Raw genomic sequence first — 26011 nt, 5'->3', positions numbered from 1 at the left:
CAGCATTCTGATTGTGAAGTCTGTATCAGCCCCTATAACTGCATGTAACAGCAGTCTGGCTGTTTAGTCAAAATTTTGCTCTATAACAGTAGTTTGGAGCACCCAAATAGCAACAGCAGTCTCACGGTATAGTCTGTATAAATCCAAAAAAAGCAGCCTCGGTGTGTAGTATGCATCGCATCCCATAACGGCAATCTGGATGTGTCGCCTCTACCTCCCTTGTAACACCAGTCTTTCGTATAGTTAAGACCTCAATCTGGCTGTGGTCCTAATCATATCTAAGATGGCTCTCGAGCCAATTTAACAAGTTCAAGATTGAGACTTTTTTTATTTTATTTTTTTTTTATTTGTATACAAATTTACTTTTAGGTTTGTCAAAAATATTTTGAGGTTTTTTTTATTTTTTGCAGACATCTGGAGAATGGGAAAAGACATACAAGGCTACTAATATCTTAAATTGTGTTCCCCTTTCTGTAACCATAATTTTTATATATTTGACATATGATGATGATTATTTTTTTTTCTCTTTCAGTCAAGAGCTTGGCTAGAAATAGCCGTTTTGGGACAGCTTCCCCCTTTTTTTTTTTTTTTTTTTTTTTTAAATTTTGATTATTTATATTCCTACTTTTTCTTTATTTTAAGTATTTTATTTTGCACATTATGCCCCCCGTAGGTTCATAATACCATAGATATTTGGGGTGGGGCATTTAAATTATTTTTTTATTATTGCTGATTTTCCCTGTAATTAGAATTGACAAATTTAGCCGCCTGACTGCACTGAGGAGCTGATTTGCAGAGATACTGCTCCATCTCAATTCCCAGCGATTACATGATTACTAGGCTGGGATGAGGACGCGCTGGATACAGGGATCAAGATAAAAGGCAGAAATGGAAGAAAACCATCTCTGCCTTCTTTTGAGGACTGTAGCTGGCTCCGTGCAGCTGCTGTCTGCAGTGATGTTCTGAACCGTGCTTGCAGAGTCACATGCGGACTAGCTCAACATTGTACGAATTTGGGTAGTCAGCAAGTAAATAGTAATAGTAAGTTATTATATATATGCATCTATGGGTTCAGCAAAACAGTTTTTCTAATAAACAGTCTACGTGTATGGGGACATAGCGACAATAAATGCCAGGGGGAAAAAGGCACAACCAGATGCCTAAGCCTTTACAACTCCCAGATGCCGCTTATGCCACTCTGCCTGTTGTAAGTAACAGGCCCTGTTGACCTACGGTGGGGAGAGGAGACAGACTCATTGCCTTGTTTATGACCAGTTATATTAACCATTTTCGGGTAGAGCTACCTATTAACACTAGAAGTCCCAGGAATTTTGAGCTCCATAGGGTTCCAATGGTAGAAATGTTAAATGACCCCTCTCTGGGACTTCTAGTGTTAAAGTTCCATGTTTTACTCTTGAAATGTGTTTTTGTTTATCTGTAGGATGGTGAAGAACTTGAAAAATTAACCCGAGCCAGTGACGACTCTGAGACGGATGAAGACATTTTTTAACACGTTTGGTAGCACAAACTTGAAAAGGTGTGGGCCAAATTTACAGATGTGCTGTAGCTGTATCAAGGAATACTGTATCTTGGAGACTAGTTACAAATATGGACACTTATTTTTTTTTTTTTTGCTAAATTAACTATTTTCAAGGAGAAAATACAGGGGTTTGCACAGGGTGAGCAATATTTATTTGGGACTAATATGCTATAAAAAGAGTGGAATTGTGAAGCAAAATGTGAAAGATAACTCTTCGTAGGGTATCTTGTACCATGTAATGTTTTGGTGTATTTACATGTCTTGACCTTGAAGCCTCTTAATCAGATCTTTACTTCCTTGTCAGTGTACTCACCTCCCTCTTCTTCCAAGTCTTAGTAATCGTGGTTCTGCTTTTTATCTACTCCTGCAATTATTTAGCGCTACTGCGTCTTCCTGTACTTGAGCCTGAGTGTGTGGTTGCAGTGCATTGTGAGTTTGAACATGGCCTTAAAGGGGCTTACATTCCTTAAAGTCTCGTCTCTTTGTCCTTCATCTATTGGGAGATTGTTAGTCCGGAGACCAAGCAAATTTGACATCTTTCGTAAAGAGGTTGGTGTTCTCTTTATTTTGACAAATATGTTATGGATATCACTTTGTGGCATGTACGATTTCAGAAAACTAGCAAGTTCTCCTCCTTCAATGGTCAGTTTTCTTCAGACTTAACAGCTCTCATGCTTCCAAAATGGCTGCTGATGGAGAAACATGTGACCAGATCTCACCTCCAGCTTCATCCAATTAAAAAACACTTCACCTAAGAAAGCTTTTTTTCTGATTTTGTAGAAGCCTGTTGAGCAAATCTGGTCACATGCTTTCCCCATTTTGGAAACAGGAGAGCAGTGACGTCTGTGAGGAAGTCTGAACTAACAAATATAGTAAAAGAACCTGTAGAACGTCTATATTAGAAAGTGCCACAAAATCTTGTCCTCAACATATCTATAATAATAAAGTGAACATCCCCATTAACCATTTTAAAACCAAAATGAGAGGGTATAGCCATTTTTTGTATTGTATTTTTGCCAACTTCACCGGCTGGTGTTCTCCTCATAGGTGTGGGACTCTTGCCGATCAGGCATGTACGTCATAACCTTTGGATGCCCCCTAAAGGTTGTACTTTTTGACTAAAATCTTACTGCTAATCTAAAAGATGGTTTTTACATGAGTGCCTTAGTCTTTTTCCAGGCAGACTGCCTAATTGCAGGAATTTTTGAATTTATACCTAAAGTTACATCTCAATAGATGGAAAGATATAGAATTAGAAGAATTTGGCACAAAATTAAAAAAAAAAAGTTACGTTTTCTAACGAAATTTTTAGATCACTAAGGAAATGTGTAGTATCTTTGTAAATGTGTCAATGTAATGTGCACTCTGTGAGTGCGTATATGTGCACTTTGTAACCCAGCTTTCATCTACTTATTTCTTTCTGGTTCTCTATTCTTGATGCTTCGGTGTAATAGCCAAAGGCAATGCGATTCTGTTCTACCACTCAGTGGTATTATTTCACTTCCAGCAAGGGTGCCTACTTGGCATGCTGCCGGTGCGGGACTACAACTTAGTTCTGATTGTGGTAGAAATGGCTGTTAGATGATGCCGTATCTGTGGGGGATCCAGGAATGCAGGTGTAGCAGACTCTGGTTGCACTATTTTTCATACTACAGCTTCAAATTGAGTCTATGAGCAATAAGTAATGTACAGAGGCATCAGCTCTGCTCATGTAACACCTGGGGATCATATGATTGCTGGGTGTCTGCCGGCATAGTATGGCTGTATGCCACCTAGCGGGCCAAGATCAGCTCTAAAGGGGACTTTACACGCTACGACATCGCTAATGCGAAGTCGTTGGGGTCACGGAATTGGTGACGCACATCCGGCCGCATTAGCGATGCCGTTGCGTGTGACACCTATGAGCGATTTTGCATCGTCGCAAAAACGTGCAAAATCGCTCATCGGTGACATGGGGGTCCATTCTCAAATATCGTTACTGCAGCAGTAACGAAGTTGTTCTTCGTACCTGCGGCAGCACACATCGCTCCGTGTGACACCGCAGGAACGAGGAATCTCTCCTTACCTGCGTCCCGGCTGCTATGCGAAAGGAAGGAGATGGGCGGGATGTTACGTCTCGCTCATCTCCGCCCCTCCGCTTCTATTGGGCGGCGGTTCAGTGACGCAGCTGTGACGTCGCTGTGACGCTGAACGAACCGCCCCCTTAGAAAGGAGGCGGATCGCCGGTCACAGCGACGTCGCCGGGCAGGTAAGTAGTGTGACGGGTCTGGGCGATGTTGTGCGGCACGGGCAACGATTTGCCCATGTCGCACAACAGATGGGGGCGGGTACCCAAGCTAGCGATATCGGTACCGATATCGCAGCGTGTAAAGCGGCCTTTAGGCTAAGCTCACATGTCCAGTAACCATCCCTTTGAAATGGATCTAACAGCAATCCGTTATCTTACCAGGACAAAAAAGTTATACAGACGCAACTTTTTTTTGTCTGACTTTAAAAAAAAAAACCTCCAAAAACAATGATTTTCAACCTTTTTTTTTTTTAAACATTGAAGTCTATGGACAATAGGTTATATAGGCATCCATTTTTCTTCCACTTGAATCGGATCCATTTTTGTTCACTGGATCTGTTTCAGATAATGATTACTTTACTTAGCCCTTCACCTATCCAGTAATCATCAGTTTGAAACAGATTCCAGTAAGCAAAAAAGTTTGTTTACAATGAAAGAAAAATGGATGGCTATTTACCCTGCTTTCCAGAGACTTCAATGTTCAAGAAAAAATTGATCAACATAAGATATTTAACTGGTACTAGTACTAGTAATTCATCCGCGCAAACAGATTTGTACTTTTGGGAAAAATTTATTCAAGAATAACGTCTTTTTAGATTTTTCTACTATAACACTTATTAATAGATTAATTAAAACATCAGTAGGTTATAAATACACGTATACACAAATAAGGATTAGTGATATTACGAAGGCAATAATATTATTGCACATTAAGAGTTGCGCCGGCCGGTGGCTAGAACGTTTGAGAATTATAATTTAAAAATAACTGATAGTCCAACAGGAATAAAAAAAAACACTTATAGAAAAAATGGAAAAAATCTTTCTTGTTCCTTAAGCGGTAAAGCGCACATTCTTAGTTAATTCAATAGTTAATGTGTAAGTAAGCGCTTACCCTGGACCATGCGATGATTTCCATGTCCCTGCTGCTGTTTTTCCCGTATGTCCCACACTCTACGGTGTAAGGCTATGTGCGCACTAGAAATGTGAAGTTTCTCAAGAAAATTTCTTGAGAAACTTCTGGGAGTGAAAGATTTCCGGACCTCCGGAAAAAATCCGCACCAAATCCGCATGCGGATTTGCCGCGGATTAGCCGCGAATTTGCCGCGATTTTCCCGCGGGTGGTTCCCTGCGGATTTTGCAGGCTGTACTGCCGAAATCCGCAGGGTACCTGCGAAAAAGAATTGAGATGCTCATTTTCTCAAGAAATTCATCTCAAGGAAATTTCTTGAGAAAAATCCGCACATTGCACACAGCTATTTTTTTTTCTCATAGAATTTGCTGGGAAATGTCTGCACAAAGATTGCAAATATTTCTCAAGAAATTTCAGCGGCAAATCCGCGGGTAAAACGCACTAGTGCGCACAGAGCCTAAAGGTCTTTAATCCAGCAGCAACAGATATTCAGGGACTTCAGCGCTGGTTTTTATCCGTATACACTATACAGTTATTGTAGTTAAAAAATTGATCAAGTTGCAATTCGCATTTTTTTTTTTGTGTTCTAAGGTAACTGATTTCTACTAGATTTGCCTCAAATGGACATGTGAGCTTAGCCCTATCTCCACCGGGCACAACTGGGGGGCCATTTTCCCTTGTGACTTAGGCTCCTATAGATGCCATCATTACAGTGTTAAAATTGAATAACAAAAATATTCTATGGTCTCTTGGAGGACAAATTGTGTAAGGCAAATGATCTAAAACCTTAAAAATAAATAAATAATAAAAACTTGTCAGCAAATTCCATGTTTTTTTTTGTTAAAATACCTTTTAATACAGTATAGATATCTATCTATCTATATATATCTATACTGTATTAAACAGTATTTTAACAAAAAAATGGAATTTTTTATGCTGACAAGTTTTTATTATTTATTTATTTTTAGGGTTTTAGATCATTTGCCTTACACAATTTATATGTATGTATGTGTGTGTGTGTGTGTGTGTGTGTGTGTGTGTGTATATGTATATGTATATATACACATACATATATATATATATATATATGTATGTGTATATATACATATACATACACATTTACACACACACACACACACACATACATACACACACATACATATAAATTGTGTAAGGCAAATGATCTAAAACCCTAAAAATAAATAAATAATAAAAACTTGTCAGCATAAAAAATTCCATGTTTTTTTTTTGTTAAAATACCTTTTAATACAGTATAGATATCTATCTATCTATATATATCTATACTGTATTAAACAGTATTTTAACAAAAAATGGAATTTTTTATGCTGACAAGTTTTTATTATTTATTTATTTTTAGGGTTTCAGATAATTTGCCTTACACAATTTATATGTATGTATGTATGTATGTATGTATGTGTGTGTGTGTGTGTGTGTGTGTGTGTATGTATATGTATATATACACATACACATACACATATATATATATATATATATATATATATATATATATATATATATATATATATATATATATATATATATATATATATATATATATATATATATATATATATATATATATATATATATATACACCACCATAACAACAGTTCATTCCATGGGTTATTTGTTGTGAAATGGGAACAATAAAACCTACAAACAAGTAAACAAACCAAAAATTGCTTCTTTTTTTTTTCTGTATTTGTTATATAAAAAGTTTATACATTTCCCAGTAATTTTATATGTATACCAAAAACATTAAAGATATAAAAATTAATTTGTATTTCATAAAGCAAAGCCTCTGCCATGTCTCTAGTAAAGTATAAAAATTATGTCTGCTTAAAAACAGAAGGAAAAACAAGAAATATTAATCAGCCATGAAAGGAAACATAACAATCAAAAAAGACTGCTAAGAACAGGGTGCTAGCCAAAAAATACATAATCTATATGAAGTGAAAGCTGCACACCAAATTCAGAGAAATATTTGCAAGCCTAACTGCTTTATAATACATAAGGAATGAAAAATACAACTAGTCATATGAAAAATTGAAAATGTGACATAGAGGTAATGTTTGGTTAGGTACCCATGCACACAAGCAGGTTTTAACTGCATATAGAGATAACATTTGGTTAGGGACCCCATAAATAAGAGATTACCGTGAAGTGGTTATGGTGCAGTAATGAATTGATCAATACATTAGCTAAATATTTTTTTTTTTTTTTTTTTTTTTTATATATATATAAATAATCCTCAGGAGTTATGCATTGTCACATTTTCAATTTTTTCATATGGCTAGTTGTATTTTTCATTCCTTATGTATTATAAAGCAGTTAGGCTTGTCCATATTTCTCTGAATTTGGTAAGAAAGGAAACCTGTCATATCTCCAAATGCTATTAACCTTCAGATATGGGGATAATTTGCAGGTTAATAGCATTTTAAATCTGCCCAGCCTCCCCAATGGAAGCCTGACTACCGAGAGAAAATGCACTTTATTACTCCTGTAGCTTTTAGCCATAGAGGTGTTCTGTCAGCTTGCTCTGCACTGATACGCTGTATAGATGACTGTCTGTCATTGGGTGCAGTTACAGCCACCGCTCACTATGTACTGAGCAGTGACTGGATTTGCACCAGTTTTATAACTCTATTACCCTATATATGCACGAGAACCACGAGTTTTTTTGTGCAAAATTGAACGAATTTTATTAATACAAAAGGGTGAGCAATCATAAAATCACATAAAATCAATGGTTCATGAGGGAATACCTCCACCCTGAAGAAGATTTTAAAACATAGTCTTTCCGAAACGTACGTCGGTTCTGTGAGGTTCCTACTGTGACCAGGCCTGGGCTTACCATCCCACTATCCCACCACTGACCGGTAGATATACCTAGGTGAATATGGCAGTTGTCTCTACATGATGGGATTCTGAGGGCTGTTTGATTCTGACATGCTGACACTGGGGCCAAGTGTATTTCACTCATGCACTAGAATGGGTGCATCAGTATATTGCATTATACCACTTTTTGTCTGTAATTGAGCCCTGATACTATGTGTACCCCAGTTTCTGGTCTCATGAACCATTGATTTTATGTGATTTTATGATTGCTCACCCTTTTGTATTAATAAAATTCGTTCAATTTTGCACAAAAAAACTCGTGGTTCTCGTGCATATATAATATGTTATTGAGTTTGTGCCATTTGTGGGGGCTTTTACTATTTTGTCCCCACATATTTATACGTTGTGCTCTTAGGAGTAATTGCTCAAGTAACTCTATTACCCTGCGGATTAAAATTACTGAAAGGGTGCATAATTAACCAAGAATTATTTACCAAAAACAGCAGGGCAATAATGAAATGTGCATACAAGGAAATAAAATATATAGAATTAATAAAAGGTGTGTGTGTGTGTGTGTGTGTGTGTGTGTGTGTGTGTATGTGTGTATGTGTATATATTATCTCCTTTTATTAATTCTATTAAAATATTAACAACACAAACAAACAGGAAAGGGGACTGCCAAAAGCACACAACGTCCCACTTGGAGAATTCACATAGACGAAAAAACCCATAATGTGGAGAAAACAAATCCGGCTGTTTTTTGGTACCCTGCAGATTAACCCTACATCTTCACCTTAAACAGTTTGGCCACTACTTTAACATTGATGGCCTATCCTTAGAATAGGTCATCAATGTCTGATCGGCCAGGAACCAACACCCGCACCCCCACCCATCAGTTGTTCTCTGTGCCAGTGGCCAAAAATGGTCAGTTCCAGAGCTGCTCTGTCTTCTGATGGCAGCCATGGATAGGTACTGTACATCCGCCTCCCGTTGCTTTGAATGGGATGTGGATGTGCAGCACCAGGCCATGGTAGCTATCCGAAGACTGGGCAGCTCTAGTATTGAGCATCTTGGGATGAGCTGATTGGTGGGGGTGCCGGGTGTATAGCCCCGTACGATCAGACATTAATGACCTATGCTAAGGATAGGCCATCAATTTTGTAGTAGACAATCTCTTTAATAGTATTTTGGGGCATGACAGGTTCACATTTAAGACCCTTTCAGGCCAAGTCCTTGTGAGGTGGTTAACTGTAATATATCCATTTTCTATAAACTGCCGCACCGAGCTACCAGTGTCTTCCTCGCAATTAGAGTAATATTTGATATCTTGCAGTTCGATTTTTATTTTTTATTTTTTTTCCTGATTCCCAATTTTGCTTTTTTACAAGTTCTCGTTCTTGTAAGAAATTGATCCCAATTGTGCCTTACCTTATCCATCCACCTTAAAAATAGGTATAAATATATTGTGCTGGGAAATAATATTTGAGGGTCTTTTCCAACAATGAGACAGCATTAGTCCAACTGTGAACAGAAGCACTATGTGTAGCGGACTACACACTGATGCACTCCAGCTGTTGTTGAACTACAACTTCCAGGCTACCAAAGTCAGCATGGCATTTGTGTTAAATGCTATTATTTCATCCAGATGTTTTGTTCCCACCTAAAATTTGGGTAAGACTTTAGCACAATTTACTATCCTATCAAAGTAATATAAATGTTGGCAAAAATTGGTGGTTAAAACCTCTAGCAAAAAAGATCAGGATGTATACCTGTTTAGCATGCGCTGATACTGGTAAAAATCTTCATTGTGATTCATATAGTCATTATTTGATTAGTAAATGTTCATGTTTTTGTTTTATATAATTTTGCCCAGCATGAAAAGTTATAAAAATATGCAAATAACGTTATTAGGATATTTGTCTTCATTCCTCCTCTGAGTGTAGTGCTTAGCCTGGAGTCACAATTGCATGTGACTCATGTTAGGATCGCATTACCTGGACCAGCCACCAGTTCTCCTGACAGGAGCGTCTCATCTGCTTAGAAATACATGGAGCAGACCTGCTCCTGTCAGGAGAGCCAGCGACTGGTCCGGGCAGTGCGATCCTAGCATGAGTCACATACAAGTGTTACTCCCGCCTTATCAAAGCAATCTCCTGCAGCAGCTTATAATCAGAGTTAGGCCGGGGCCACACGGGGACTAATACGATCCTCACATGACACTGCTCACGCTGGCAACACAGCAGGAGTCGAGTGTCACTGCGACTGAGGTCCAATCGTGCAATCGGACCTCAGCTGCAGGAGGCGGGCTGGTACTGATGAGGGGAGGGCCAGCACGGAGGAGGAGAGGGAGAGATTTATCTCTCTCTCTCCTCCGTGGTCGGCTATTGCCATTCTCGCCCTGCACTCGTGGTACACCAGAGTACCGCAAGTGCAGTGCAATTTTTCTCTCACCCCATACACTTGAATGGGTGCGAGAGAAAGAGTCTGGCATTACAGTTGCAGCATGCTGCGATTGTGTTCTCAGTCCGATTAGGGCTGAGAAAATAATTGCTCATGGATGCTGGCACATAGGCTAATATTGGTCCAAGTGGAATGCGATGTTTTATCGCGTTCCACATGGTCCGATTTTCATGCCGCGTGTCTTAGGCTTTAGTGAGACACAAGTGCTGAGCGGATCCATCACTGCCATCAGTTGTACTCCAAATGAGCATGTTTTGATATCAGACAGGCAATTAGACTGGAAAATCAGGAATTTGGAAGCCACTTGCATGCAATATTCTTTTACAGGAATGAAGACATCTCCTATTTTAAAAAAAGTTTTTTGTTAAGTTTCATAACTTCTATATAATTAATATAAAGTTGAGGTACTGTTTAAAGGGATCCTGTCTGCTTGGAAATGCTGTGCAATCTATGGACAACCGGGTCAGGTGCAGCGGATCTGTTTGAGATTTAGATTTGGAGGAAATGTTTCAGTTTTATGTTTGTTCCTTTTATAGTCCTGCTCATTTTATGCTTAGGAGTCAAGTGGGTGGTCCTATTGTGTGATCAATAACTTTCCCTGTTAATTTTTATGACCACCCACTTGACACACAAGGCTATGACTCCTAATCCCCTGAGCAGGGATTTCTCAAAATGTATTACAAGTAATACTTAATCTTTTTCCACAAACCTATGTATAATTCTGCCTCATAACAATGCAAATTCCATACATAATTAAATAGACCTGAGGAGGCTGGTATGTTTGTCAGATTGGCTAAATAATCCTTTCTGTATGTTTTCCTGTGTGATACTTAATAATCATTTTAAGAATTCAGCTCTGAAGTTACTCCCTTCCAAACAGAAAAGTCACACTTGCCAATTCAGTGGTGCTTGTCAGTTTATCGTGTGCTTTTCTATCTTTTGGGGAGAGCAAATACTGTAGCCAAATATTGGCTGTAAGCCAATAAGAAAATATGAAGCAAGCAGTGTGTGTGGGGGAGGAGTAAAGTGTGCTGGTTTTTCACATTTTTTTGTGTTTTGTGGGTCCCTGACATCTGTGGTGGAATGCTTTAAGTTTTTCATGTGTTTATGTATTAGTTTTACTTGTATGAACTTTCTAAAAAGCACATGAAAGTCATGGTCTTGAAACACGTCACACTTAATAGGTCATTAAGAAAAAAAGAAATTGAGATGGTTAATTGGGAAAGAGCACAGTAAAGAAAAAACCTCTTATATTCTGATGACCTGCTTCGGATATTTAAAAGGAAGGTGTCACATTTTTTTATTTTTGTATTAATAATAGTGATTATGGAATCAAGTATTTTTAATACAAAATTAAATTCACTGTTTATTTAGTTTTTATTGAAGTCTAGTTTTACTGAAACACTGGGGGCTGCCATCTTGGATTGACTGTGTATAACGACAGTTACTCACTTCAAATATGGCATCTCCCAGGGCATAAGAGACCATTGTTGGGCTGCGACCCTATTTTCTAACACTGACAGTGGCTCTGCTGTGATCTGGATGCGCCCCTGGGCTATCCAGGTCACAGCAGAGGGAAGAGATCTCCGCCATCTTTGTGGATCTCACAGCGTATGCTGTGTGCTGCACTTTCCAAACCCTTTCCAAACGCTCCCCTCTCCCGCCGCTGCTACTCTCTCAACCCTGGTCTCCCAGCTGCCGCTAACCTCCCCCCCCCCCCCCCCCCCCACCTCCGCCACTAACCCCCCCCCTCTTCCCCTGCTCACCTCGGGCCTCCACTCAGCTCAGGAGAGCACAGTATAATGAGGAGCGCACTATACACGGGCAGGCGGCAGAGCTTTGCTGGCGAGTGAGCGTGCGGCAGAGCATTGCTAGTATGGGGCGTGGAGATCACTTTGCAGTCCCCAACAAAATGGCTCTGCACTGTGATCCTAAACTTCATTCGCTCTTATCGTTTTGGAAACACCCAGATTGGGAGGGGGAGTTATAACATCACACACAGGAGACAAATTCTGCCCACTTTTACAGCAGTTGTAAAGTGAGCTAGTTCTACAGTAGGATTTCAGCAGCTGCTCCCCCTAGTCTTTAAGAGTGGAAAATATCAAATTATTTTTTTTTATATTTTGCTCAATTAAAAACAAATATTTAAACAAAACATTAATACTTTACATTTTTTTCAGTTATTGAAATTTTTTGCTTTGGATGACATCTTCCCTTTAAAAGGTCTTTTTGTAATGGATGCGAGTCAGACCAAGTGGCACAAGTTGTTCTAAAAAAGCCCCAGTGTGAAAATTGCAGGATATCCAGTGTTCTTCTTAACGATTATGGTATGGAAAAACAATAATGCCAAAAATGAAATAAAAAATACATTAACACAAATATTATTATTTATACCATGACAATTTCTGATTTTAGTTGCCCTTTAAGTCTTATTCAGATATTCGGGATTTTGAAGATCTACAAAAGTGGAGCAATTCTCTTTTTTTTTTTTTCATAAGCAAAAAAACCTTATAGGGGATTATTGAGTTTTGTGCATTTTTGTCCCACTTTTGTAATATTCACAGCTTGCATGTGTGTTTGGTTTCTTCTTTTTAAACACCACCATTTTGGAGCTTTAAGAAGTTTTATTAACCATTAAATCTTCATTTGTGTAATCTGACTCTCCAGTTTTTCCATCACCTGCCTATTATGTGTGTTGTCTCATTAGAATTACTTGTAAAAGTAGAAGGGTATTCTAGTCTTGGACATTTACGGGTTGTCCCACATCTATCGGACATTTATGGCACACCCTGTGGAGTGTCTAAGATTAAAAATTAGTCTCTTGAAGAAAATCTATCACCAGGTTTTTGGCCCTTTTATATAGAGTCTCAGACACTGACTCTACTAGGCTTCTTATAAAAGTAATTTTATCAAAACTACAGAAAGAAGCCTAGTAGAGTCAGTGTCTCAGACTCTACAGTGTGTCCACCGCCATTAACTTGAGAACGGCAGCAGTTATAGGCATAGAAGTGGTTTCTAGGTATAGTAAAGTATCCATGCGCGACGCAATGAAACCACCTATAGCTCCACCTGGTGGAAAACAACGGAGTTAGCATTTATATCTCAAACAGAACGCGATAGAGAAAAAAAGTGAATTAAATTGTAGAGCATAATCACTTCAATACAAATCGACACCTTGCATACAGAAATGCTATGATATGAAACCCATGCCCCCCTCAGAACATTGAATGCTGGTCACGCATATGGCGCTCATTTAACTTTTATGCTCAAAGTGGCCACCGTCGGCTGCAATGCACATCTGGACTCTGGACAGCATACTGTATCTTGCTGCACGTTGTGCAATATGGTAGGTGACACGTTTGCACAAGCATCTGTGATACGTCGTCGTAGGTCCTGCAATGTTGGTGGAGGGGTCGCATACACCTGCTGTTTGATGTGACCTCACAGAAAGAAGCCCAATGGGGTCAGGTCAGGTGAACGTGGAGGCCACGCCACGCAGCCGCCATACCCAATGACTTGTAGGAAGGTCTCCATGAGGTATCGCTTCACGTCCGCAGCCTTGTGAGTTTTACACGTTCTAATGATAGCATTTCTGTATGCAAGGAGTCGATTCGTATTGAATTGATGATGCCCTACAACTTTGTAATTCACTTTTTTTCTCTATCGCGTTCCGTTATCGAGATAAAAATGCTAACTCCGTTGTTTTCTACCAGGTGACGCTATAGGTGGTTTCATTGCCTAGCGCATGGATACTATACCTACACACCACTTCTATTCCTATATCTGCCGCCGTCCTCAAGTAAATGGAGGTGGACACACTGTATATTAGAGGTCAAAAACCTGGTGATAGATTCCCTTAAAAGGGACTGATTTATAATCTTAAGGCCCTGTCACACACACAGATAAATCTTTGGCAGATCTGTGGTTGCAGTGAAATCATGGACATATTGTTCAATTTGTACACAGCCACAAACCTGGCACTGATTGTCCACAATTTCACTGCAACCACAGATCTTTCACAGATTTATCTGTGTGTGTGACAGGGCATTTAGACAGTCTGCAGGATGTGCCACTAGAGGACTAGTAAATCTACTGCCATGTAGTCCTCTATACTCTTGAGCTCTGTATAATCCCTCCCCCACATCTGGCGGCTTTCTACCTATGCACAGTGTCCACAAAAAGCTGTCAATCAGTGTTATACAGAGCTCAACACTAAGAAACTGGTAAATCTGAAGCAAGTAAAATAAATATTTTATCAAAACTTTGCAGGAATCAGGGTCTCTGCTGGTAACATTATGCTACTCTCAGATGGGGTGGTAAAACCTGGTGACAGATTCCCTTTAACTATTGAATTCCTTTATTTCCATTTGCTTAAATGGTGTTTTTTTTTTAATTTATAATTTCCATTAGAGAGTACAGAGCTTGTAGTAAACTTGGCCCTTTATTGAATAGGCTGTGGTCTTGAATTGTACACTGATATCCAGGGTATCAGTCTTGAATCTCCAACCTATTGCATTCACCAATGAAAATTCTTTTACTATAAGGGTGAGAACGCACTTTGCGTTTTTTCCTGCGTTTCCGCAGCATTTTGAGCTGCAGCGTTTTCATGCAAAACGGCATGCGTTTTTTTTCCATTTATAGTCAATGGTTAAAGCAGATTTCCTGACCGCACTTTGCGTTTTTAAACGCTGCGTTTAATTTGCATATTTTGTGGCAAAAACTATGCGATCAAAGAAGCAGCATGTCAATTGTTTTTGCCATTTTGGGTGCGTTTTGCTAACATTGAAGTCTATGAGAAGTGGCAAAGACCAAGATTCCTGCAAATTCCTGCGTTTTACCTGCTTTTTCAGTGCAGAAAACATGTGTTTTGGACTTCATAAACGCATGCTTTTTGGACATCAAAATAATGATTTCATATGTCCCTACACACACACACACACACACACACACACACACACACACACACACACACAGTCCGACAATCAAAAATAAGAATTTTAATAAATTATTGCTATTTTTTCCATTAAATATCATATTACCGCTATAATTTCATTAAATTAATCTATTTTCATTATTTTTCACAAAAATATAATTTTTCTTTTTTTCCAATTTTTTTCATTGAGTTTGACTATTTAAACTTTATTTAGCAGTGTCATGATGTTCAAAACGCATCTATCAAAACGCAGGTGGAAAAGCATGTAAAAAGTGCTGAAAACGCATCTAAAACGCGGTAAATACGCATGCGTTTTCAGCGCTAAATTTCAGAAAAAGGCAACTTTGGTCAAAAAAATTAAGCCCAAAACGTGCGTTTAGAAATGCAAGTAGGTGAACGTTCTCACCCTAAGATTTCTACTTATATTGAAGTCTTTTATGGTGCAACCTATTGTTACTATGAAGAATATGATTAAAAGCAGCTAAATGTTTGGACCAAACATCACTTTGATTTGGTGTCTATAGAAACTTGGTCATGTGTAAAACTACGATAACTGTTCTGTTGAAGTCTTAAATATGACTAAGAATATTTAATGCATATTGTCAGTTGTATCATTTTCAGTAGGTAAGTTATATGGATGTATTAATTCCTTTGCTTGTTGAGCTGTGTATGTAAGAAGATGACACAAAATCAAAGATCCGGTGAAATGTCACCCCAAATATATTCAATTTTTTTTTTGTAAACTTTTCAGTGTCCATTGAGAGAACAACGCACCCTCGTCGGTCTCCCTTATACACTGTTATTGATCTAATTATCTTATTTGGCATAGTATGTATGTGGAAAAATACACCAAAAAAATCATCTAGATTCAGCTATAATGAGGTGTATATTCACAACTTGTCAAAAGTTTGGACACACCTGTTCATGCTATGGTTTCCTTTTTTTTATTAGAATGTACACATTGTAGACTTAGACTGAAACCGGCAAAACCATGAAGTTAACTTACATGGAAACATATCAGAATGTGTTAAGCCTTAGACTCCTCAAAGTACTCTGCTTTTACTACGATGACCATTTTACACATACTTGTCATTTTCTTAAACAACTTCATCGGTTAGTTACATGGAATGGCTTTCCAACAGTCTTAAAGGAGTTCCCTAGGAGGGCTAAGCACATGTTGGCAGTAGTGAATGATGAAAAGTTCGAGGTCCGTACTGAACACATAGTGTTCATGCACACAATCCCGAACATGAGCTTTCCTGGGAAGCTTGTGTTACAGTTCGGGTCCAGGGGCTGTAAAAACATTGATTATACTTACAGGTCCTGCAACTCGTCCTGCAGACCTGCTCAACCCACTGTCTCCCTGTCGCTTCTTCTTTCGGGTCCGATTATTAACTTCCGGGGATATTCACTGCACACTTGTCACCCTGCGGTCTTCGGCTGTGTTCGCAGTGACGTCAGGGTTTACCTGAGTCCATGACTCATGGACTCGATTGAACTTTGACTGTCATGGTGCGAGTCTCGCATCGGTATCACCCGGCATTTGTAAAGGAATCCAGCTCACCCACATCTGACCTCACCGTGCCTCAGACTCTGATCCGGCCCTGCCCTGGCCGCAAAGCAATGAAATGAAGAAGACGATCCAGCTGAGTGATCGGGTGATTTATTCAGTGCAGTTCAGACAAACCATATTGTCGTGGTTAACGCGTTTCTGGCTTAACGCCCTTAATCATAACCATAACCAGGTTATGATTAAGGGCGTTAAGTCAGAAACTAGTTAACCACGACTATATTCTTTGTCTGAACTGCACTGAATAAATCACCCGATCACTCAGCTGGATCGTCTTCTTCATTTCATCACCCGGCATGGCGCACACTCTCCCGACAGGAACGGGTCGGCTGCATGTATTTTCATACAGCTAAGGCACTCCCGTGTGCCGTGCGGGGTGATACAATGCGAGACTCGCACAAGTTACACTCGAGGAATCATACCCTCACTGTCAGCCTGTTTCTCGCTCTGTATATGTCTGGACAGAGCAATGAAGCAGAGCTGACATTGCGCTACCTGTGGACTACATTGGACTAAGGGGTTTTTTTTTGTTTTGTTCTAATAAAGATGGAGTCTCACTTTTTTTTTTGTTTCTAATAAAAAGTTATTTTTTTGGTTTACTAGAAATTTATGGTGGCCATGTCTAATTTGGTGTGACGCCATGAATTTTGGGCTTAGTACCAGCTGAGTATACAAAGCTGGTATTAACCCCTTTTTAGTACCCAGCGTGTCACCGCCATTAGGGCCGCTGGACGAGTCTGTGATTGTTATTTTAACAGTAAAATAAAAACAACATAGAGAAAAAAATATTTTATTAGAAATAAAACAGAAGACATTTAGGAATCCATCTTTATTACCCCCCCAAAAAACCTCCAACGTAGTCCAAAGGAGGGCGAGCATCTTCAGCTCTGCTACATCTGTGTGAGAAGTCAAACACAGGTCTACTCACACAAACTCAGCTGAGAGCTCTGAGACTTCACCTGCGTGCATAGCTGAAGCCAGTCAGCTGTGCCCTGGGTAACCACCACTGACTACAGGATCTTCCATGATGTCCTAGCCATCTGACCAATCTGTAAGGCCGGGAACACATATCTGGATTTTTGCCGTTTTGACATGTGGCGCATGCCAGTACACTATGATAAAGTACAGTGGCATCGCTGCAACTTCCAGGTCACATGCTCCGGTCACATGACAGTATATGACCGGCGCTTGTTGCGTTGCCAGTGTACTGTATACACTGTACTGGCGTGCGCCACATCTGTCAAACCGGCGAAAAGCTGGATATGTGTACCCGGCCTAACACATGAGGTAATACAACATTCACAGAAGACACATGGCTATGACGTTATGGAAGGTCCTATACTCAGTGGTGGTTACCTGGGGGTACAGCAATGTTCGGACCCGGAAGCGGCCGGCACAGTCTGCAAAACGCGTCGCGTGACCTGTAAGAATAATGACAATGTTTATTATTAACTGTACTCTTTATTTTACAGCCCCCCCTTAACCCCCCTGCCCCATCACATAACTGTAAAGTCCAAGTTCGGGGTTCGGACGCAAGTTTGTATTATCTCCGAACAGGAACTTTACAAAATGTTTGAGCGGGGCTCTCGATCCCGAACATCGGGGGTTTCACCCATCACTAGTTGGCAGCAATCACTCATTCCAAACCATGTCAATTAGGATAAGGTTGGGTACTTGGGTAATTTGAATCAGCACTCCATCTATCTATCTATGTTTTTGGACACATTGCCTTTACCCAGCATCAATGTGTGTTTGGGTCATTGTTCTGTTGCAACAAAAAAGATGTTCCTACTAAGCGCAAACTAGATGTGATGGCATGTCTTTGCAGAACACAGAGATAGCTGTGCTGGGAAAATGTATCTTGAATTTGAAATAAATCACCAGTAAACCACCACACCTTGTCACACCTCCTCCATGTGGGTAGAAAAGAAATCTCAAAATTTGACTTATCAGCCCACAGTACAGGTTTCCACTAATCTAATGAAGGGTCCTCATGTTGCTTGAGCTAAGCCGCTCTTTTCTTTCCATAAAGGCCTTCTTTTTACAGTCTCAACTTAGCAGTTGATGTTGAAATGTGTCTATTTGACATCTGTATGTCATTTATGGGGATTGATCTGACGTGATGTCAGTTTGCTATGCTAAGATCTCCCAACAACATGCTGATCACAGTATCCCCAATTAGCAATGTGCTGAAATCTGAGAATGGACCTGGCAGCAAGTGTTCCGTTTTCCTTGAATTTCCCTGCAGCGCATATGTAGGAAATATGTGATATGACACAGTTCTCATTAAAATCATAGTTCATGGACATGCCATGAGCTCCAATATTAGATGCTATACAGTATGTAGCTGCTTTAGCCTTTAAATAATCTTTTGACGGTTCATATTAATCTGGCATCCATATAAATAAAAGACAAAAAAACAACTAAAAGCATACTATGAGCTCAGCATATAGACACACATACTTAAGAAGTGAAAGATAAAAAAACAAAAATAATCTTGTGATCAGCTTTTGCAAAGTTATGTAATTTTGTGATCTATCTACCTTAATTTGCATTAAAAACAATTGAAAGTGCTATTTTTACTGCATACTTGCTGTGGAGACACTGGGGTCAGTGGGTGCTCTCGTCCGCTGGCCCGGCCGCCTTTAGAAAGACAGCATGGCCCAGGGCTCATCCCAACTGAACGCCGACCTCCTTAACCGTGGGCGGAACACTACTCAGACAACACAGGGTGAGGGAATCACAATATTAAGACTTTATTGGATCCCCAAACAATTAACGGCACATAGCACATAACCAGCAAAACACACATATGTAACAGGCAACAGAGTCTCACCCTTCCGCTGGCTCACCAGGGATTAGATTGTTCGTGCATCGGGGTTTCCAGGGCCAGTTACTCCGAGAAAAGAATAGTGGCAAGCGTAGGAAGCTTACCGAGCACAGCAAAGTCTGTAGCCAGGTGACCAATTGTCCCACCCTGGGTTTCTTCCTTAAAGTAGTCTCTGGTATGATGATAGGATATAATCCTGGCAGCCGGAGTCGAAATCCCTAGACTGCGGTTATGGTCTCCAATCGGAATCGAAGTCTCTAGATTGAAGCTATGTAGCCAAGGGATCCTTTAGTTGGAGCCAAAGTCCCTAGACCTAGTCCACAAGGCACCTGGTTCTGATCCCCCTAGCCATCTCCTAAGAGCTTAGACTGGGTCATGCAACATCAATCAACACTGGTGACTCCAAGAAATCCCCTTTTATAGCCATAGCCTTCCCTTAGGATATACTGTGCCCTTATCGGATTTGTTGTACAAGGTTGCTTCTCTTATTGGATGAATTTCAAGCTGCATGGATGATGTTCATTTAAATTATGTGGACAGAAAGACTGAGGATATTTACATGTAGTCTGCAATCCTTAAACTGACAATGGCAGAGATGAGGGAGAGACAGCTAAGTTAAATCTCATCCAGCAAACACATAGTAATACAGTGGGTGTCTGGCTTTCAGTGGCCAACACAACTACATGTGTCAACAAAAACTTCAATACTAAACTCCCAAGAGTCTTGTAGAACAATGAGGGATTATCCCCCATCTATAAACAAACTGTTTTCATGTCTGGCTGAATTTTAAGAAAGTTAACCCATGCTAGGCACTGAGAGTCCATGTCGTCACATTCTTCCCCTTGCTTAATATTAGCCAGACAGGATGGGCTTCTGATCATCCTTCTCCTTTTGACGGTATTGTCCTTTTTAATGGTGAGGTCGGCAACAGAGGCTCACATCTATACACCTCCCCCTGATTAACTCCCCCAGGTTGAGCAGCCATATTTCGGACAAGCACTAAGGTGAGGTCCATGAGTTGGGCTTGCATAAATTTCTTACTATCAATCTTCCCCCAGTCAATAGTCACACTCTGGTTAGGCTTATTCATGGTTGTTGGCTCAGAAGTGGATGATGGAGACTGGGAATGTGAATTATCCTTTGAAAAGATGTTAGAAAGATCCACCTTGGTCCTGCTTTGCTTGGAAGTGGGTGATGGCTGCTACAAACTGGTTGGATAGCCCTTGCCCTAGGTCATACTCCAAAATAACTGGTGTGAGCAGGTAATCCACAAGCCCCCCTTCCCTCTGGGTGGTATCCGAAACAATAGGCTTGGTGGGGCCATCCATGAACCCCACTTCAATTTCCTCCTGGTTAGTTCCCGAAATAACAGGTGTGGGGATGCTGTTCATAAGTTCCACATCAACCTTGCTCTGGTCAGTCTCCACAATGACAGGTATGGGGAGGCTGTTCACAAGTCCCACATCGATTGCTTTCTGGTTGGTCCCGAAAATAGCAGGTTTGGGGAGGCTGTTCACAAGTCCCACATCGACCTTTCCCTGGTCATTTCCAAAAACAACTGGTGTGGGGAGGCTGTCCATAAGCTCCACCTCGACCTCTCCCTGGTCGGTCCTTAGGTTCAACTGCACACATGCCAGAGGGATATCCGAGCGCTGGCTCTCAGCCAGGGAGATGGATAATTGGGAATCTGGTAAATGGTCTTCTGGGGAAACAATAACTGGGCTTACCAGGCTAATGAAGGAGCCAGTGTCTTGTAGTCCCTGGCTCTGTATGTCACAGACCTTGTCCAGCTGAGCTGGCAGATGGGCTCCAAGCATGGGGCCTCGGTTTTGGAGATAATCTTTATCCATATGTCCAAGGCGCCCACATGTACAACAGCGCTGTAGATTGGGCAAGTTCCAGGCCCTGGTTGTAGGCCTTTGTTTTGGTGCAGCTTCTGCTGGGTAGCGGGACCATCCTTCTCGAGCGGCTGGTGTTAGCAGTACGGCAACTGGAACCCCATAAACAATTTCCAGAACACAAGCTCTCTCTTCTCTTGAGGATTTAGGCCCCAATGTGACTAACAACTCTGTGGCTCGGGCTACTTGGGACCAAGTTAATTCCCGATTGTCACTAGATCCATGATGTGGCACATAGTTTAAATCCTCTGGGTCAATATCGGCGGGATCCTCATCGTCCTCTGCATCATTCTGGGCATCCCAATGGACTAATTTCTGGATCAAGTCTGACCGAGTGTCAGCGTTCCTGTAGTCAATCTTTTGCATCTGGCACAGAACCTGTGGCATCAATTTACTGCTGCAGTCGTAACTCCTCTCCTGTCCTTGTCCCATGGCTGAGCTGGTGGGGTTGGACATGGCAGCGTCCGAAACCTGAATGCCTCCCCTATGGCCTGCTGAGTATGCTTATGTGCCTCCCTGGTTGTTGAGCCCTGGACGGTGTCCGCGAACACCAGTCCTCTGCAGCTCCACTGGATAACCCAGGCTGAGTAGTATCCCACCGCTGCCTCCAATTGTGGAGACACTGGGGTCAGTGGGAACTCTCGTCCGCTGGCCCGGCCGCCTTTAGAAAGACAGCATGGCCCAGGGCTCATCCCAACTGAACGCCGACCTCCTTAACCGTGGGCGGAACACTACTCAGACAACACAGGGTGAGGGAATCACAATATTATTTGTTTGGGGATCCAATAAAGTCTTAACGGCACATAGCACATAACCAGTAAAACACACAAATGTAACAGGCAACAGAGTCTCACCCTTCTGGCTCACCAGGGATTAGATCATCTGGTATGATGATATGATATAATCCTGACAGCCGGAGTCGAAATCCCTAGACTGCGGTTATGGTCTCCAATCGGAATCGAAGTCCCTAGATTGAACCTATGGCGCCAAGTGATCCTCTAGTCGGAGCCAAAGTCCCTAGACCGAGTCCACAAGGCATCCTGGTTCTGATCCCCTAGCCAGCTCCTAAGAGCTTAGACTGGGTCATGCAACATCAATCAACCCTGGTGACTCTAAGAAATCTCCTTTTATAGCCATAGCCTTCCCTTAGGATATACTGTGCCCTTATCATATTTATTGTACAAGGTTGCTTCTCTTATTGGATGAATTTCAAGCTGCATGGATGATGTTCATTTAAATAATGTGGACAGAAAGACTGAGAATATTTACATGTAGTCTGCAATCCACAAACTGACAATGGCAGAGACGAGGGAGAGGCAACTAAGTTAAATCTTATCGAGCAAACACATCTTAATACAGTGGGTGTCTGGCCTTCAGTGGCCAACACAATTACATGAGTCAACAAAAACTTCAATACTAAACTCCCAAGAGTCTTGTAGATGTAGAACAATGAGGGATTATCCCCCATCTATAAACAAACTGTCTTCATGTCTGGCTGAATTTTAAGAAAGTTAACCCATGCTAGGCACTGATAGTCCATGTCGTCACACTTGCGCCTTTAGAAGCTGCTTTAAACTGCTGCTCTAGTAAGAATCCACACAAACACACTATTTACATACTCGCCTTGTTTACGCTTCTCTGCTACCCTTCTTAGACAGGTAAGGATGTTTGCTAGAGCAGCCTCTAGGAGCATGAACTAAATTTAAGGGAATCTGTCAACACCAAATGACAGAATAAACAGAGCTCAGTCTTTGAGGGGTTACAGCTCATAAAAATTACCTTTAGTACTCAAATCACTACCCCTGTTTTACAGCAACTGAAGTCTAATCATGTGCTAAATCTTCCACAATTTTGCTGTAAAGAGTATGAAAGGTAGCAAAATTTGGACTCAACTTCAGTCTGTGCTAAAATGTTGCTACCTTTGACATTTTTGTGCTATGTTGCCTCCGCTCTGATAAAGTAAGTGTAGCTGTTGTGTGATAAGGGTGTGGTAAAATAAATTTGGCAAGTGACTCTTAATGAATCAAAAACCTTACACTCCGCTGAAACACCACATCAAGACTGTCATGAAGATCACTGGTCCTTATGAATTGGGGCCTAAATGTGTGATTAGTTTAGGCCAGCTCTGCCAAATTGGGTGGACATAGGACATGGCGAAGCCTGCTTAATAAATTTATGTAAGGGTGCGGTTTAACTTATGCCAAAAAAATGTTGCTTCAGTTCTCATTTTTGTCAAGGCGCACAGAGACGTACGCCAGTGATGACATGATGCACCTAATTCATTATATAGAACTGATATACCTGTTGCCATATATACCCAAAAAGAAGACCCTGTGGCATCCCTGAAGGTGGAATGATGTCCCTGGGGCGACTACTGCAGGTGGGCTTCACTTATGCCCATTATTAAGACTGGTGTACGAAACGCCAGTTTTAGTCTGCCACTCATTACCTAATTTATATAGTCATGATCATACTCCCTTGTACAGGCATAACAAAGCGCAACGTAGCTGAGCTGTTCTACAACACTACTGTCTGGGCAATAAGGAGGCCGTGACTGTGTATGGCTGATGTTTTAAAGGGGTTGCTCAATGGTCAGACAACCCCTCCTCAAGCCATATGTTTTCTTCATTTAAAATAAACTATGCTCCGCTCCAGTGTCAGCACCATTCCAGCGGCTTTGGCACGGTCTCTTCTGGGATTACATAACTGTGTGACTTCAAGTTTTTTCTGTGGACAACTGGGGGCTGCTTCATTCTATCACATCCGGAGTGAGAGAGCAGCAGCACTCACTTTCCACCTTTGCACAAATCGCTTACATTCGAAGGGAGAGTGAAGCGGCTGATTTTATTATTTTAAAAAGCGGAAAATATACAGATTGAGAAGGAGTTGTCCAAGTAGTGGACAACCCCTTTAATAGATAGTTATAAATGTATCTGCTTTTCAGAAAATTTGAGTCTTAAGTGGTTGATACGTTTTAATGGCTAACTTAAGATGGTAATAAATAGCATTCTTTCTAGACTACTAAGGTCTCTTCATCAGGAATGGTATAACACAAAATCTGAAGAGTCACATATTTATACACAACAGGACATAGGAATAATGCAGTAAAAGTGTCTCCAGAAGAGTTAATAAAAACTGATTAAAAGTCCCATGTCGCACAAAATGGCACCAATAAAAACTACACTATAACACTTAAGAAATAAGCCCAGATACAAGCCCCTATACAAGTTACATAGTTACTTAGGTTGAAAAAAAGACCTAGGTCCATATGTAGTTCAACCTGTCAAGCTCATTGATGGAACATTGTGAAACTTAAGGATTTCAGAATATGGTTACCCAAAAACTACTTTTATTTTTGCCCCCCAAATAAAATGTTATGAAACTACTAATAAAAAGCAAACCGTGTGAAAAAAAGAGGGTCCGATGGGTTAAGAAACCTACGTGTATATAGTAGTGTGTGTGTATATACGGTATACCTAGATATAACAATTAATGAATCTGGTACTTGTTCAGATTTTACAAATTTGCACATGAAGAGCAGAGCTATATTATTAATCCCCACACAACTGGTTACATGATGGCTGGAGGGAGAGTTGAGTAGATAAATGATCCAAAAAGAAGGAATGCAGCAGATGGAGAGGGAAATGTAAACCACATTCAGACATCAGAGGGCAGTAGAGGAGAAAAGCACAACACGGAGAAGTGATGTCTCCAAGGCGATTTTTTTCATAACAACATTCCCCAATGTTACACCTTATCAAAAACGATTATTCTGAAAAGAAGCAAAGATTAATGTACATGAACGTAAGCATTGCATTTACCAGAAGAAGAAAATTCTCTAAAAGATGGTGGATGGATTATTGTTATGGTGACTTCTGGATCAATTGATACAATACACTATCCACTTTCTTTATGTCTTAAAGGAATTGTTGAGAAAATTGACATGTGATGACTTATCATTAAAAGTGTTGTCCACTACTTGACAACCCTTTTTCAATCACAATATTCCCCCATGTAAAATAAGATTCTATACTCCTGGCCATTGCGGGCACCATTCCATACCAGCGATGTTTGCACCGGGGTGCGTGTGATGTGGCTATGTCACATGATATCTGCAGCCAATCAGCGGCTCCTTTACCCATCTGGCAGAAGTTTCTCTGACTTCATCCAGATGACAGTTTTACTGACTGCAGGGCTCATGTGACATAATGTCAATTATGTCAATAATTGTGGACTCGACAAAGCGCTTGTCAGCGCGAAACAGGCTGTCGTCCGTTCACCGTCCCCCGCACCCCCCTCTCTCCCCATGCCCCTGAATTTGTCTGTTAAACGCAGAATAAAGGAATTTTGTGCACTTGATGGAGTGAGCTGCCGCTTTTCTCGTCTTGGATTCATTGACATAATGTCAATCAAACCTTGATAGACAGACCAGGCAGCAGTGGTGAGTACATTGGCATGCAAATGTTTGGGCAATCCTGGTCAAAATTGATGTTGTTATGAACAGTTAATCGAGTTGAAGATGAAATGATCTCTAAAAGGTATAAAGTTAAAGTTGACAAAATTCCTTTGTATTATAGGCAAAATAATAATTTCATCTTTTACATTTTAAAAATTGAAAAAAGGAAACTGGGCCATTGCAACAGTTTAGACACTCTCGGGGATTTGTGTGCTCACATAACTTTGACCAACGTTTCAGACCTTATTTAACCTGTTAGGGTTATCGC

At 40.6% G+C, this 26011-nt stretch overlaps 1 protein-coding gene across 3 annotated transcripts in view; it reads left to right on the top strand.

The window, feature by feature from the left end:
• The window catches only part of SLC35A5 (solute carrier family 35 member A5), a 54360-nt gene extending 48857 nt beyond the window's left edge, over positions 1–5503 (top strand). For all 3 annotated transcript variants that reach the window (XM_075335547.1, XM_075335546.1, XM_075335545.1), the window contains one exon: positions 1442–5503. In XM_075335547.1, coding sequence (XP_075191662.1) covers positions 1442–1510 — 69 coding nt within the window. In that variant the 3' untranslated portion in view covers positions 1511–5503. The remainder of the gene's footprint in view (positions 1–1441) is intronic.
• Positions 5504–26011: the final 20508 nt, after the last annotated feature.

The sequence above is a fragment of the Anomaloglossus baeobatrachus genome, chromosome 2, assembly GCF_048569485.1.
Source record: "Anomaloglossus baeobatrachus isolate aAnoBae1 chromosome 2, aAnoBae1.hap1, whole genome shotgun sequence".
NCBI classification, from domain to species: domain Eukaryota; kingdom Metazoa; phylum Chordata; class Amphibia; order Anura; family Aromobatidae; genus Anomaloglossus; species Anomaloglossus baeobatrachus.
This window is presented reverse-complemented; position numbering and strand designations above follow the sequence as displayed.